This window comes from Mobula hypostoma, chromosome 12 (genome assembly GCF_963921235.1).
Source record: "Mobula hypostoma chromosome 12, sMobHyp1.1, whole genome shotgun sequence".
In the NCBI taxonomy this organism is placed as follows: domain Eukaryota; kingdom Metazoa; phylum Chordata; class Chondrichthyes; order Myliobatiformes; family Myliobatidae; genus Mobula; species Mobula hypostoma.
This window is the reverse complement of record NC_086108.1, coordinates 71,196,188-71,213,627: the sequence shown is the minus strand read 5'-3', so window position 1 is coordinate 71,213,627 and position 17,440 is coordinate 71,196,188. Positions and strand designations below refer to the sequence as shown.

Below are 17,440 nucleotides of genomic sequence, written 5' to 3'. Positions count from 1 at the left end.
TTTTCATTGGTTCTTGTTTTTCAGCACATTTCAAAAATGGTCTACAGTGCTCTTCTGTATCATTATTTACCAGTTCTGTTCATTGTACTGTCCTCAAGTACCATCTTAACCCTTTCTCGTTAGCATCCTTACCTGCTCAAGTTCATTCATTACTGCTAGATCTAGTTCCCTCATTACCTATCTTGCATAGTTAATTAATTGAAAGAATATACTGCATGTAATGGGAGTTTCATTATATTGTCTGTTTTAGTGGTGAATCTGTGGATTTCTTTGCCACAGGCTGCTGTGGAGGGCAAGTCTTCATGTATATTTAAGGCAGAGGTTGATAGATTTCTTGGTTGGTTGGGGCATGAAAGGGTATGGAGAGAAGGCAGGAGACTGGGTTTGAGAGGAAAATTGGATCAGCCATGATGAAATGGCAGAGCAGACTTGATGGGCCAAATGGCCTAATTCTACTGCTATGGTCTTATTGCCACTTCTAGCCAGTCAGCTGCCCCAGTAGTATGTTTGATCCTGTATATAATTTGCCTGCATCTGTATGAAATTTACATGTCTTAATGATAGTTTTATCCAACTGTCATGCGAACATTTAGCTGTACCACCTCACTTGTCTCTCATGATTCTATTATGCCATGAAACATTTAATTTCCAATACTGTTTTCTTTCAGCAGCTGTATCTCAGTAAAGCCCACTAAATCTGATTCCTTCCATTGTCCTTGTCTCCAATTTCTCCATTACTGTAGACACTGGTCTGCTGCTGTAGAGTTTAACAAGTTCTTCAATAGATTTACATTATTCTTTTGCAAACTCCTTCATTCTACTACAATCCTGTGCTCATCCCTGCCACTGACATCACTTCTTTAGTTGTGTAGCAACATTTCCCTCAGAGCTGGAAATGTAGGTGGTAAAGGAAGGGAAAAGTTTGTTTGGAGGAAGTAGTAAGCAATTTAATGATTGCAATCGAGAGGGAATAACTAACAAAGGCAATTTTCACTTTCTCCGATGCTAACACAGCATCGCAACACCTAAAGGAATTAAATTGAGTTCAGCAGTTAGGCTTACGGTGAACCCATGTACGTGAGTGTCACACACCAGAGGAGGCGCATTTAAGTGAGAGGGCAAAGTTTAACAGATGTGTGGGGCAAGATTTTTTTCACACAGGGAATGATAGGCATCTGGAATGGGCTGCTAAGGATAGTGATGAAAGCTGAAACAGTAATGGTGTTTAATAATCTTCAAGATGAGCACATGAATATACAAGAAATAGAGGGATATGGATCATGAGCAGGCAGAAGAGATTTAGTTTAATTACAGCATTGTGTTCAGCACAGACATCATAGAACAAAGGCCCATTTCTGTATTGAATAGGTTCTATTTTCTAATAATTTGTGTTGCTTTAGTGCCTATAACAGATAAAAGTTTACAAAGCTAACGCTATACTTAAGAAACTATAACTAACACTTCTGCTTAAGAGAGATGATAAAGGATAAAGCAAAAACAATAAATTGGAGATTAGACCACTTAACGTCAGTAGGAAGAATAATGATACAATCGCAACATTCTTTCGAAATATATATTTTTGAAAAATCTTGTGTCCTGCACTATACTGCTGCCGTAAAAGAGCAAATTTAGTGATAATAAACCTGATTCTGCTTCCGATTCTGAGATGGTGCCAAGGATATGAGTACGCAGTTGTGAGAGGATACCATAAACATGAGGTGTGTTCATTGGTTATGATTTAATTAATAGCCAAGAGGAGTATTCCTTGTAATATCCATTTTATTGGACGTTCAACTTCTCAAGACTTTTTGTACCAAAGTCATCTCGGTCTCGAACAATGCAATTCAATGAATGCACAACTCAAGACACTACAGACAGCAATACATGGGAACAGTGTGAAGACATAGCAGGTCAGGAAGCGATCAGTGGATGAGATACAAAATTAAATGTTTCACATCAATGATGCTTCATCAGAACAGATCAGTTTATTATATGGTCCCGAGATGTTAACTTACTTTCTTCCCACTGACCTGTTGAGTATCTCCAGCATTTTGCATTATCGCAGATGTCCAGCAAGAGTTCTTTTTATTTTTGTTTTGTAACAAAGATGGAAGACTTGAGCTCTACAGGAAAAATAGTTACAATAATGTAGACAAAAATATACAAAATAAGTATGCATAATTAATGTTGCCCTAGGGGAAAGCAGGTATTATTTCCATAAATGTACCCATGCATATGTTTTTTTCCACATGGCGTTGAAGTGTGATTTGGAGGATGTCACACATGTGAAGGGTTTAATATATCTTTAAGCTGGTTAATAATTCAATAGTTGCACAACACTGTTATCTGGTAATGTACCCTATACACTCAATCTTTATTTCTGAACAGCTTCTGTTTATAATGCCCAAGATTAGATGGATTCTGAGTTTAAGTTATTTATTTTAAATAACTGCTACTGATGTGAATGTTCTTTTGAAACAGTCTGCCTTGAGTACACGACATGTAACGTCAAACTCACCAGCGACCCTTCCTCGCAAGACAGGTGACCGATTTATCCCAACCAGGGCAAGTTCTAACTGGAGCATCAACTTCCATACCATAAATGTAAGATAATATTGACAAGTTATGTGAAGGACTAACATTGGCTCTTGTTAGCTTCTTATAAATCCTTTGTAAAATAATAATGAGGGTTACTGTCAAACAGAGTGATATTTGAGCATTTTGGTGGGGACACGAAGCATGTGGGCATGCTGAGCATGACATTGCTGGAATACTTATAGGAGATTAATATAGTAATGGCAAGATTCCTCAGTGCTTCAACAAGGTACTTTAAACTCCTCACTCCACTGGTGTACTGAAAATCTCCTGAGGAACTCAAAGTATCTTGTTGGGGCACTGAGGAAAAATGCCTTTAACGCTACTGAACTGCAAACATTTGGTTGGAACATTGGGCAGATGGTACTTTCAACACACCTGTAAGAAAATTTCTGTTCATTTATAATAATAGTTGGAAAATTAGTCTCAGCACATACAGGATTTGGCAATTAAATGTCTTTTGTTTCAGAAGACACATAAATTCTTCAAGGTCTTGTAAAAAAAAAACTTACTAATTTTTTTCAGAAGATTTTGTTTTTTGAGAGTAATAAAGTATTGGTGTATTGAAAGGAAGCACAGGAAGCATCGCCACCCAATTGTCAAAGCTTCAGGATTTCTAATCAATGTGATGACAGTTTATTGGAGTTTTTATCTATCACTTGCTTTATAGTTTGTGGCAATTATCCTGCACCCCTTTTCGCACTAAAAAAAATTACTTTTTGCTCAATGAGAGGGAAGATATTTCTGGCAAGATGCACAAATGTTACTCTGATCCCTCAGTGTAATGATGACTGGGAAAACGCATTGTCCACGTCTCTCATTCTGAAGCGTACCAATGAAAAAAGACATTCACAAGTACATAAATTATTTCTTAAATTTATTGTAACCTTGTAACAAATGCTCTAATCAGTAATAACATTATCGTATTAACCCTACTGTGTTATATGTGAAAAGAGAATGTTCCTTTAATAAAGACTTTGTTGTATTTTAACAGGAAAATGGAAAATCCCCAAATCAGAATCGAAAAACGAAGGAAACAAATTCTGACAGTGGGAAAGGTACAGTTTATGTCTATATTATCTTCAGCATGGTTAAATTAAAAGTCTCTTTGCATTGGGTTATCCCTGTATGATCATTGTCGGAAAGTAAGAGTGCTTTGTGATCCTGTGACCTAGAGTACAATACTACTACCCAACGTGGTAGCTGTAACAGCACCAGTAGAGAAACCATCACTATTGATCTGAACATATCACAGACCATAACTTAATGTCCTGAACTTTGGAAGGTCACTCTGTGAAATGGAAAATAAACTCTCTAGATAGAATGATCACGACCCCTTTGATCCACATTCAACCCCTATTTATGAGAACAGGTCTCAACGAGTTTTTGGCATAATAGATTGCAGTGTATTATTTTTGCAATGTGAGTGGTAACGGTGATTAATTTTGTTTATAGCTCATTCTATGCTGTTAACAGTAAGAATAAAATCCAATAATGAACTCACAATATTTCCCTTTCTCACTGCGGAATTATACAATTATCATCTTTCTTTTGTAATATAGTAATGGAGACAATATGTTCTTGTTGTAACAAAATGAGGCAGATCTATCACTGCCCCAAGATCACTAGCCACATGCCTGTGGTCCATGCAGTATTTTCCAGCTTGGTGATTGGTATAGTTATCGATTGGAAGCCTAGCAGCCAGCAGTACAGGGAGGCGCAAGTAGCCAACTGCATTCACAATGAATTTGGATTCAATGTAAACTGCCATACAAGAAACCAGCTGAGAAGACACTGGCAGAACTCAGCCTGCAAGTTCAGAACCACTGGTATTTACAGTGAGATTAAGAGCCTGTAGTTTGGTTTTGAATTGCCTGCAAGTTCCAACTCATTGCTGTTTTCAGTAGAGCTAGTTAACACTTGAGGAAATTTTATATCTGCACAAAATTTCCTCATGCATTTTCCATTGGCTCTACATTCATAAATAAATGTAATTATATTTAAATTAACATCCTAATCCCAGACATAAAACCAAGGTTGAATAGAGAAGGGTACTGTTCGTATACTCTTTAGGACTTCTCAGTTTGTGTCTAACTTCCTTACTTTAGGAAATTTAGGGATTTTTATCTATAATGTTGCGATGAATTTGCATACTACAGACTCTGGCACTCAGGCTCATCAAGTCCAAGCTGACTATGTGTGGTAGAAACTTACAATTTCTAACTATCTTTGGTTAAGGAAGTACATGTAATTTCTTGTTTAAGAGAAACAATTTGAAAATAATTAATGTTATCTTCCCAGGATGCCATCTGGTCCAATACTGTTACTTTTATAAGTTGAAAGGGTCACTATTCCTTAACCATCTAATTACATTGTGACCAGAGCAATTAAGTTGTCCACCTGATGGCCAGATAATGAAGGATGTGTCCTTCATCCTGTAGTCATTCTCCTGATAACCCCTTGAAGCTCACGGTTTGCAGGGGAACCCAGTCGTGTGCATTATGAGTGTGGTTGAGATCCCTCAAGAACTAGGCCTCTCGGCCAATGCACTGTGAAGCATGTTAGCGCCAGTGGCAAGCTAAGCCTGCTGGAAAGCCAAACACCAGCATTATCACAGCTTTGTTTCAGGACTGTGCTCTTATTAAACGTGGCTTCGTTACAAATACTATCATAAGTTTTACAGACATTCAGTCTACCAGTTGGGTCACCTTTCTCTGGATGAGTCAAAACAGTGGACTTGGTATGACTGGTTCCTTGATAGTTGATGAAGAAGTCCATTCCTCATTGTTTCTACACTTATGCATTGTACCTTGTGGTTGTGATCTTGGATTTGCTGCTTGCCATGCGGTAACGTTCCACACTAGTGATGTAATTTCTAAATCCAGTTTGATCAGCAATGTCATTGCTGTCAAAATAGTACTTGTACATAAGCTTTCTATTCTGTACCAACTCTGACCTACCAGCAATTGGTAATTTGATGGAAGTGGCTTCTCATTTCCCTTCCCATGAATCATAACTTGTCCTTTGGCAGAATGCTTTGTCTACCAGTCCTTTTATGCCCTGATTTTCTTGTGATATTTTTATTGCAGTCCAAATGCATTTCCCATGGATCCACCTACGGGTTGGCCTGCATTTGAACTTGAAGTTGTACAAATGGAATATTTTTTGTTAAATCACACCCCACTCAGCATTTATAAATCATTGTAGGTAAAAATTCCATCAGATATTCTGTATCTGGCAAGTAGAGCTCTTAAGACATTTGTCACGGCCTCGTGTGTGTTACACTGAGCACTTGTGAAGTTATGCTTTTGTGTTGATTTCAGGATGTGGCAGTTGTGAATGTGACACTCTGATTGTTCTGTTTATTGGTTTTGCTTCTGATCACAAATGAGCCAAAATTATACTGGAAGATGATGCTGAAGAGGTAGCAATTGGGGACGAAGAAATAGCGAATGAACTTAGTACATATTTTGGGTCAGTCTTCACTGTGGAATGCATTAACAGAATGCCAGAAATTCAAGAGTGTCAGGGACAGAAGTGAGGGTAGTTGCTGTTGCTCAGTAAGCTGAAAGGTCTGATGGTAAGTCACCATAAGTCACCAGGACCAGATGGTCTTACGCTCAGGGTTCTTAAAGAGGTAGACAAAGAGATTGAAGAGGTCTTAGTAATGATCTTTCAATAATCATTAGATTCTGGAATGGTTCCAGTGGACTGGAAAATTGCAAATGTCACCCTACTCTTTAAGAAGTGAGAGGGGCAGAAGTAAGAACATTATAGACCAGTTAGCTTGACTTCAGTGTTGGGAAGATTTTGGAGTCCATTATATGAAGTATGAGGTCTCGGGGTACATGGAGACACAAGATCAAATGCACTAGGTCAAAGTCCACATGGTTTCCTTAAGAGGAAATCTTGCCTGACAAACCTGTTGGAACTCTTTGAGGGAAAAACAAGCAGGATAGACAAAGGAGTTGGTGGATGTTGTTTACTTGGATTTTCAGAAGGCCTCTGACAAGGTGCGGCACATGAGGCTGCTTAACAAGATAAGAGTACATGGTATTACAGGAAAGTTTCCAGCATGCTTGGCTGACTGGCAGGCAGGAGGCAAAGGGTGGAAATAAAAAGGGCCTTTTCTGGTTGGCTGCTGGTGACTAGTGGTGTTCCACAGGGGTCGGTGTTAGGACCATCTCTTTTCACATTATATATGTTATTTGGATGACGGAATTGATGGCTTTGTGGCCAAGTTTGCAGATGATACGAAGACTGCTGGAGGAGCAGGTAGTGTTGTGGAAGCAGGGATGTGCTGAGATTGTGAGAATGGACAAAGCAGTGACAAGTGGAATATAGTGTAGGGAAATGTATGGTCATGCACTTTGGTAGAAGGAATAAAGGTGTAGACTGTTTTCTAAATGGGGAGAAAATTCAAAAAAATCAGATGTGCAAAAGGACTTGGGAGTGTTCATGCAGGATTCCCTAAAGGTTACCTTGTAGGTTAAGTCAGTGTTTAAGAAGGCAAATGTAATGTCACTATTAATTTCAAGAGCACTTGAATGTAAGAGCAAGGATGTGATGCTCAAGCTTTAAGACAGTGGTCAGGCTGCATTTGGAGTATTGTGGGCAGTTTTGGTCCTCTTACCTGAGGAAAAAATTGCTGGTATTGGAGAGGGTGCAGAGGAGGTTCACAAGGATGATTCTGGGAAAGAAAGGGTTAATGTGTGAGGAGTGTTTGATGGCTCTGGGCCTGTACTTGCTGGAATTTAGAAGAATGAGGGGGGTGAGGGAATCTGACTGAAACCTATCGAATATTGAAAGGCCTGGATAGAATGGATGTGGAGAGGATGTTCACTGTAGTGGGTGAGTCTAGGACTGGAGGAAGAGCCTCAGAATAGAGGGACGTCCACTTAGAACAGAGAAGAGCAGGAAATTCTTTCGCCAGAGAGTAGTGAATCTGTGGAGCTGATTGCCACAGATGGCTTTGGAGGCCAAGTCATTGAGTATATTTAAAGCAGAGATTGTCAGGTTCTTGATTAATCAGGAAGTTCAAAGGTTATGGGGAGAAGGCAGGAGAACGGAGTTAAGAGGGTTAATAAATCAGCCATGATAGAAAGGTGGAGCAGACTTGATGGGCCAAATGGCCTAATTTTTTTCTTACGTAATATAGTATTTGTTTTTTTTTGTAATTTATATTTGGGATATTTGCAGAACCAATATTCTCTGTGGATGAGTGGCATCAGTAGCATGGTAGTGTAGTGGTTAGACTAACGCCATTACACCCCAGTGATCCTGGTTCAATTGCCACCTCTCTGTAAGGAGTTTGTACGTCCTCCCTCTGACTGGGCACTCTTGTTTCCTCCCACGTTTCAGAAATGTATGGGCTAGTAGATTACTTGGTCACATGGGTGGGGTTGGGTGGTACGAGCTTGTTGCGCCAGAGGGCATGTGACAGTGCTGTATCTCTGAGTAAGTAGTTAATGGTGGAAAGGCTTAGAAAAGAGTTGGAGGGAGGGCAGAGGAGGATGTGATATCCATCCAGGACCGTCAGGATTTAGAACTCATTGCCTCAAAGGTGCTCGAGGCAGGATCCTTCATACAATTAAAATGGACTTGGATGAGTTCTCAAGGAATCTTGACTTGCTGTATTAGGGTTCCTGAGCTTGGAGAGTTGCATCTGTAACGTGATTTAGCTATACAAAATACAGATGTAAGACACTTGGGTTGAGCAGGTTGTCTATTGAAGGAAGGCTAAGAAGTTGGGCACTGCTGAGGGAATCCCACCACTATCATGGATACCATCTTTTGGATGAATGTCAATCTAGGGTTCCATACTGCCTGTTAAGAGATCCAAGGCAAGATCAAGGAATTTTGGGTGACCTAATGACCTGAACACTGTTGACCCCATCAGTTTCTATGCCTTATACACCAGTGTGCCGTTTATCGACTTCATCGCGGCATCCCTCAGATCCTTGTGGGTAAACTGTACTCCTTGGGTCTCAGCACCCCTCTCTGTAACTGGATCTTGGGTTTCGAGACAGAAGGGCCAGTCAGTCCGCGTTGTAAGGTTCATTCAGTGGATGGCCTCACCAACAACGATGCCAATACAGCATACAGAGAGCAAGGTGAATGGCTGGGAGAATGGTGCAAGCACAACTTGATGGTCAACGTGGACAAGAATAAAGACTTTAGGAAGGTGCAGGCTGACCACTCCTCACTGAACATAAACAGCTCCTCCATGGAGAGAGCTAGAAGCACCACGTTTCTAGGAGTGCACATAATAGACAATCGCACCTCTTCGTCAAGAAAGCACATCACCATCTCCACTTCCTGAAGATATTGAGGAGAGCGAGGATTCCCCGCTGCCAGCATTCCGACCAAATTTTTACAGGAGCGCCATTGAGGGTGTCCTGTCTGGTACAGGAGTAGCAAGTCATCTGACCGCAAAGCCCTACAAAGGATTGCGAGGTCTGCTGAGAGGATTGTCGGAGTCTGTCTTCCACCCATCTGAGATGTTTATCATGAGAGTTGTGTGTACAAATCCCTCCCATCTGTACAACAATCTCTTCGACCCCCTACCATTGGGCAGGAAGTACTGTAGTATTAGGACAATGACTGTTAGGATGAGAAACAGCTTCTTCGCCTTGCCCAGACCGTAGGATTACTGAACTCCCTGCAGCCGCCCAGGTCTCACCACATATGAAGTGTCAGTAGTGTTAGACCACTTACTTTTGAAATGGTGTAGTAAATGCAGCTTATTTACTTAGTGTTGGGTGGGAGTTAGATATACTCTGCTGTGCACCTTGGTCCAGAGAAACATTGTTTCATTTGGCAGTATACTGTTGAATGACAGTAAACTTGAAAATAACTGGAAATTGATAACCCTTGCTGTTTACTGCTATTTGTTTGATCTTCTGCTTATCCCTACTGGAGAAGAATGTACTCCTGATTTTCTTCCATTCGTGGTGTATAGTTGTTGGCGGAAAGGTGCCCCATTGTGTTTGGGTGTGGATTTCAGATGATCTAAAATAAAAGAAGTTGCTCTTTTCCGTGGTAATAATGGGATGGTGGTATTGCCGTAATGGGAATTTCTTGTCCATTGGCAGATGGTGTGGCATATGCTGCCTTGCTAAAAAATGAGTTACTGGGAGCAGGCATTGAAAAAGTGAGTGATCCACAGACAGAAGATCGGAGATTCCAGATGCCGATGCAGGAGCGACGCAATCTATTCAGAGTAAGCGAACAACGTGATCAATGACGCCATTATTTATAGACTGGCTAAACTAGTGCCTTTATCTCTGGTCAGCCATATTGTCCTACGCACAGTCAGATGGTGTCTCCTGTGTTGTAACACTAAACTTGACAGCATAATAACTGGAGCTGAATCAGAAAGCTGCCCCTGATTTCTAAAGAGTTCTAGAGAGTTGATTAATTCTCTGCCTCGCCACCCCAGTCATTTCTGTTGTGCCTGTACTGAAAGTGGCATATTTTTTGCTTGGATTTCAATGTAACTGCCCCCAGGTTGATAGCCCCACAGTATAATAATTATAGATGTAGCACCTACAAATAACTATATTCCACTGTATGTTTCTCCTTTGTTCCGTGACAACAGGTTCCAGATGAATAAATAAACCTACGTTAGCTAGTTAACCTAGTACTGATGAAGGGTCTCAGCCTGAAATGTCAGCTGTTTATTTCGGTCTGACCTGCCAAATTCCTCCAGCATTTTGTGTGTGTTGCTCCATAATTGATTAACGTCTCATTGCCCAAGATCTGTCCTATGTCCAGGAAACACCCTCCCCCCATTTTAAGATATTAAAAATGGATTAATCAACTCTTCTCATTGCTTTGTGCACAACAAGATAACATTGATAGCAAAAAAATTCCCCATACGTTAGTTGATGTTGTGATGTCATAAGGTCTCACTTCCCTCCTTGCTTTAATCTTCCAAAGGAGGCTGATACACTTAGGAGGTACCATGATGTTAATTTTTTGTCTCAGATCAGTAACAGTGAGCTCTGTAAGCTCCACGCTGACTTAACCCACATTCTTGTGTACTTCTATTTTGTTTTTGAAAAACTTCAGTATGTTCCGATCTTGAACTGTAATATGGACGATAGGTACCATTTTTTGAACAAAATGTTAATTTACGCCTGTGTATTTCAGATAAGCATAAGCAAAGAAAGAGTAGTGAAATATTTTAATTAGATATTATTGAACGGATTGTTCATTAACATAGCATAAATCTAAAAATGACTGAAATTTATTCTGTTTCTGAAAGGTTTACTTTCTACAAGGATTTTACTTGGTAGTAACTGCTTCACTGTGTGTTGCTCATTGCAATAAAAGGTTTTCTTTCGAGCTTTAATTTTTACTTGGTGTGTTTCATCTTCTTTCAGTATGCTTTGAGTACAAAGAGATCTACTACTGAAAGTGGGAATGAGATTTCACCGTATTCACTATCTCCTGTTAGTAATAAAAGGTGGGTAAAGCAGGACCGTTAACTCATTGTTCAATTTATTTCTCTCTTTTTAAAGAAGAATGAAGAACCATAATTGTAGATTGATTTTGAAAATGAGTATTAGACGTGTGCTCTTTCAGCCTCCAAACTTCACTGAGTGTCTTCCACTGCTTTCGTAAAACAAAGTATTAGGTTTTATGAGTTCTCTTCGTTGGTGAAATGCTCTTAGTCGAATTGCTGAGAACTTAATTCCTTAAATTCCTTTTTGCTGCTTCCAACATGAACAATTGAGACAAATATTTGTAGCCTATTCATGAAAATTAATCTTTTTCAGATGTAGTTTTAACTATTTCTGTTCATTCTCAAATTTCATCTGAATATGAACAGTTATGATGCAACTTGTATTGTTTGATAATTGTACATGCATGATACATTCAGTGAAGGATCTCAGTGTTAGAATCGAATTATTTTCTTGGCACTCTCAGCATTTTAAAGTGTATATGCTTTAAAGAAAACAGAATAAGATGTAGAGCAGTGGATTTAAAGTGGCTCCAGAAATGAACCAATGTAGAAAGAAGAAACTGATGGTGTTCTTGGCATTTACATATCCTGTGGTTCGCGTTCTCCAATATTTAATTATTAAATAATTGAATGGTTAGAACACAGGCTTGGCAGAAATGTATTAGAAGTAATGATTTTAAAAAAGGGATCAATCAGTTATATTTTAAAGAACCAAATGAAAGAAAAGCTATGAGTTTGTTACGTGGAAGAATATTTCTCTTGCTCTGCTTTTTTAGCTGTTTACTTATTTCTGAAGTGTTTAATTGCCAGGTTCACTCAACATTTGTATTTGTAAGTGGCGCTCTTTGGCTCATTACAGGGGACTAGTTCTGGAAAATGTCACAACATAAGTTGAACCTTTTCTGTTACATTTTAAAGCTGAAGGTTTTATCAATGATTTAAAAATTCTGTTCTAGGCAGAATTTCCTTATTTGCCCAGGATAGAATAAGCAAGCAATATCTCTAACTGACCATAAATTTAACCTGCTTTCAACTTATTTTGAACAGTCAAAAGTTGTTGCGGTCACCACGGAAACCAACAAGGAAGATTTCAAAGATTCCATTTAAAGTCCTGGATGCTCCAGAATTGCAAGATGACTTTTACCTCAATCTGGTGGATTGGTCAGCAGCAAATGTCTTAAGTGTTGGTCTTGGTGCGTGTGTTTACCTGTGGAGTGCATGTACCAGTCAGGTAAGGTGCAGCTTGCTTACTTTGTTACATGACATGGCAACATGTGTTATTGTTCAGCCAATATTTCCTTGGCAACAGTTCTGTTCCCAGCCTGCATTGCTGCAGCAGGTCAGATGTCAACACTTCAATGCCCAGGTGGCTGGTGGACATAGCGCAAGACCAGTATTTTATGTGATCACTGGCATTGATTAAAAAGGAATGTGGGAGTACTATAAATCTGAAATAAAAACAGAGAATACTGCAAACAGCAGATCAGGCAGATGTATAGAAATGGAAACTTAATTTTTAATATTATTTTCCAATACTGTCAGTTTTAAAGTAGGTTTATTGTTTTATGTTTCTGATCTTTTTAATGATCTAAATTATTTTGAACTTCCTAAAATGTCTTTGATAATCAGAAACATTTAGAAGTATTTCAAATGTCTTCATTAGTGGCAAAGTTGAACATATCATCACGTGCATAAGTACAATGGAAAACTTACTTTCAGCAGCATCACCAGGTGCATAGCATCAGAGACACAACAATCGCAAGCAGAGCAAATTATACAATGAAGAACACATTTAAAATGTGGGGGGGGGAGGAAGGACAGTATATTGTAATGTAAAATAGACATAATGTTTCTAAACTGAGGAAGTGATTAGGGTTGTGCAGGTTTGTATAAGAACCAGATGGTTGAAGAGAAGTAGTTGTTCTTGACCTGGTGATGTGGGACTTGGAGGCTTCTGTACCTTCTACCCAGTGGTAGCAGTAAGATGGCATGGCCTGGCTGGTGAAGGTCTTTGTTGATAAATGTTGCCTTTCTGAAGCAGTGCATCATGTAGATGGCACTGATGGTTGGAAGAGACATGCCCTTGGTGTCTCCGACACTCTTCGCGCATAGTGGGTCAGTGACGGTTTTGTCTCCTGACGGGCCTTTGTTATTATACATCGTCATGCCTTGGTAACATCTAGGCTTTTGTCTTGCTCATGTATGGAGGATTCAGGTCTAGCTCACAGTCTAAGAACTTTTGGGAGAAGTGAGGGTAAATTAATGCCAGTTCTTTGGAGTTTGATATTCACAATTTACAAGTGTTTATTAGCTGGAGCCTAGGGAAGAACAAAGACCAGTCTGCCCACTCAGCCTTCCAGAGGCAACTGAACTACCTTTCCATCTCCAGAAACTACAGGGGGTCCCACTGCGAATACGGTTTTGTTTTGATAGATTTCTTTTTATTTGTTTCCTTTTTCTGTTCTTTCAATATATTTAGTGACTTACTTTCATTTAGAGCTGAATGGACAGTGATCACTTGCAATTTGAGATCAAGGACTTTCTTGCCCCATTTATTGTTAAAAGTGTGGCACGATAGAACTGCTGTGACCTACATTTGATCTCCCAGGTGCTCCAATGTCCTAAAGACCTGCTTGTTGGGAGGGAAATTAGTTACTGTAAATTACCTCGTAATGGGGCGGGGGGGGGCTGAGAATCAGGGTGAAGTTAGTGTGCATTTTAGAGGGAATAGGTTATAGTAGAATGGAATGTAGGAATTGCTATGAGAGCCGGCAGAACTAAATGAATCAAATATTTGCCTCTTTATATCGTAAGGAAATCTGATACAATGAATTTTTTAATTTTGTTTCATAAGCGCGTTTTATCGTTTAATTATTTACAACCACAATCTCTCAGTGCTGGGCAAACAATGAATTGCTTTTGTTCTTGCAACATGAGAGAGAGCTTAATAAGGAACCTCGCGTTTGGCCTGAGTACACGATTGTTTCGATGAAACATGTGGTGTCTATTTAACAAAGGATTCTGGTCCTTTGGGACAATTATTCTGCAAAGCCACCTGAGTAAGAGTGTTAAATTGGGGGTCGATGAGGGGTGAGCTCTGATTTATCGAGGGATTGGATCTTGTTTTTAAATAGAGAGCCGTGCTAATTGTGCTTGGTCTTTTTGTTTCCTAGGTAACAAGGCTATGTGACCTCTCCATAGATGGGGACTCTGTTACATCAGTTTGTTGGAATGAGAGGGTGCGTGTAATCACTCTTTACTGAATTCAATTCCTGTTCTGCTCACTGATCAAATGTCCAGTCAAATTCGTTAGATTTTATTGTACATTTATTTACAAATATTAATGATTTTTTTCTTTCATGAGGCTATCATTCACAGATGAATTAATACTAAAATATTGTGAAATACTGTATTGCTAATTACCTTTTAGTCAATTGGTGTGTCATGGATAATTTCTACTCTGTGCAAAAGGTTAATTGCTACGCAGTTACTTAACTACCGACACTGGGTTAACTGAGCAAATGAATAGATAGAAAATGGCCTGTAAATTTTTAATTAGAAAATTTGGTATATATTTAAATAGAGCTTTGAGTTTCTATTAAAAAAAAACAGATCTACGAATTCTATGAAGTTAAAACATGGAAGTATTTGAGAAGCCCTGTAAGATAGCATTAAAATGAAGATGACATTTTTAGGGAATGATTTCCTCCCTGCCTTGTGCAATTATTTTTGACCAACTTCAATGCAAAGGCTGAGGGGTTATTTTCAATAAAATAAAGAATGATCTGTAAGCACTTCAGGTCAGTTAGATGGGCATGGGAGCACTGAGAGGTCCTATACATTACAGGTACACACTTCTGTTCTTTCCCTCCCTCCATTCCGGCAGTGTGCCTGATCCATTCTTTGGAGATACGTTTTGGACACTGCTTCAGAATTTCCCTCTGTCTCAGTGTTCAACCCTTGTTACCAGTGCTACTGTTATTCACTTTGCTTGTGAGGTGAACTATGGGAGCGAGTCACCAACCTGCTGTCTTACAAGCAAAGCCCTCACTGGTCTTCAGGGCACAGCTGGTAGAGCTGCAGCCTCACGGTTTCTGTGATCTTGCTTCGATTCTGACACCCGGTGCTTTGTGTGTAAAACTTACATATGCTCCACTTTCCTACCAAACATCCCAACATCGTGCCAGTTGGTGGGTGAACCGGCCACTGCAATTTGCCTCTTGCACATAGGTGAGTTGTAGAGTGAATGGGAATATGGGAGAATAAGAATATGTTCTGTGTGTTAAAAGGACCTCTAAGTGCTGTATTATTATGGAGATAATAATACATTTTTAATATGCTCAGGGGAACTTTGTGGCTGTGGGCACCCATAAAGGATATGTGCAGATCTGGGATGCAGCAGCTGGGAAGAAGCTGACCTCTCTCGATGGACATTCCGCTAGGGTTGGTGAGTACTAATGAGTTGTTGGTTGCGATTAAATTGGCAGATGGATGCGTGGGAGTATAGATAATTATCATATGGTACAGTCAGCATCCAAGGTGAATTACGCTGTCTTCCTGAATATTTGTAGTTTGAACATGTCCTCAATTTGCATTTTCTGTTCTGCAATTCTGCCATGTATCTTTAAGGGATCTGGAATATTTATTAGTGATGACAAGAAATTCCTCCTCAGAAGGGAAATGAAAATCTGGAGTTTCCTTTCCTCTCTTTCATCCCGCCTCCCCGAGGGTCAATTAAAAGTTTCAACGTGAAGTCTGATAGATTTTAGTTAGGCAAGGTTTACAAATAACAATCTTTGATTTAGCTAAAATTATAAAACTGATTTAAGGAACTAAGTGAACTGCTGTAATGTAACTGTCCTTGTAGAATTGTAGATAACCCTCCACTGTGGGATTTTGTTTTTTAACTGTATGTCTTGTGTAACCTTGGAAGAAAGATGAACAGCTAAGTAACTGTATATTGTAGAAATAATATTAGCTTTGTACCATCTCCTGAGGTCCATTTTGGGTGATTGAGTGAGATTGGACAAATCAGCAGATCAAGGATCAGGTTTAGTATCACCGGCGTGTGTCATGAAACTAGTTAGCAGCAGCAGTTCAATGCAATATATATGCTTCTGTACCTCCTACCTGATGGTAACAGTGAGAAAAGGGCATGTCCTGGGTGCTGGAAGTCCTTAATAATGGAAACTGCCTTTCTGAGACACTTTACTTTGCAGGCTAGTACCCAAGATGGAGCCAGCTAAATTTGTAATCCTCTGCAGCTTCCATGGGTCCTGTGTAGTAGCCCCCCCCACCCCCCACCCAGACAGTGATGCAGCCTGTCAGAATGCTCTTCACGGTACACCTATAGAAGTTTTTGAGTGTATTTGTTGACATGCTAAATCTCTTCAAACTCCTTGATTATCGTCACTGTCCTGCCTTCTTTATAACTACATCGATATGTTGAGACCAGATTAGATCCTCAGAGATCTCAACAGCCAGGAACTTGAAACTGCTCCCTCCCTCCACTTCTGATCTCCCTATGAGGATTGGTATGTGTTCCTTCATCGTACCCTTCCTGAAGTCCACAATCAGCTCTTTTGTCTTACTGACATTATTGCTGCGGCACCATTCCACTAGTTGGCATATCTCACTCCTGTACGCTCTCTCGTCACCACCTGAGATTCTACCAACAATGGTTGTATCATCAGCAAGTTTATAGATGGTATTTGAGCTATACCTAGCCACACAGTCATGTGTATGTAGAAAGTAGAGCAGTGGGCTAAGCACACACCCCTGAGGTGCGCCAGTGTTGATCGTCAGTGAGGAGGAGATGTTATCACCAATCCACACAGACTGTGATCTTCCAGTTAGGAAGGCGAGCATCCAATTGCAGAGGGAGGTACAGAGGCCCAGGTTCTGTAACTTCTCAATCAGGATTAAAGAAATGGAGAGAGGGGCTTGTGCCTCCACGCTATCTGAGTATCTTCAAGCAATTTTAAACCACTGAAGTGCAGTGAAGTGCAAATTTCATGACACATGCCGGTGATATTAAATGTGATTCTGATTAATTGTCATAGGAAGTGGGGCAGGCATTTTGTGATGAGCCTGCTCTGATTTGTTTTTTTGGTGTTATCGATTGAGGTAAATATGATGAGGAGAGGTGGTGTGATGCTACTACCTCTCTCTGCAAAAGGTCCAAGGAATCCTTTGTGTCCTTCTGTGATTGTACCAGGGCTTTAAAACGTGTTGTTATAAAAGTGTACAGATGTGGAAAGGTGATCTAATGATATTAGGTTATGTGGACTAAAATGGCATTGTTAATCATGGAGATTTAGGAATCCAACAAAATGTATATTGTCCAGGAAGAGCAGGGCTGTTTGATTTTAGTTG

General features: G+C 39.8%; 1 protein-coding gene across 2 annotated transcripts in view; it reads left to right on the top strand.

The window, feature by feature from the left end:
* Positions 1-17,440, top strand: part of LOC134354911 (fizzy-related protein homolog) — a 47,669-nt gene that overhangs the window by 17,392 nt on the left and 12,837 nt on the right. For both annotated transcript variants that reach the window (XM_063064378.1, XM_063064379.1), the window contains 7 exons: positions 2,482-2,604; positions 3,590-3,653; positions 9,690-9,817; positions 10,983-11,065; positions 12,113-12,296; positions 14,239-14,304; positions 15,410-15,512. In XM_063064378.1, the coding sequence (XP_062920448.1) occupies positions 2,482-2,604; positions 3,590-3,653; positions 9,690-9,817; positions 10,983-11,065; positions 12,113-12,296; positions 14,239-14,304; positions 15,410-15,512 (751 nt within the window). The remainder of the gene's footprint in view (positions 1-2,481; positions 2,605-3,589; positions 3,654-9,689; positions 9,818-10,982; positions 11,066-12,112; positions 12,297-14,238; positions 14,305-15,409; positions 15,513-17,440) is intronic.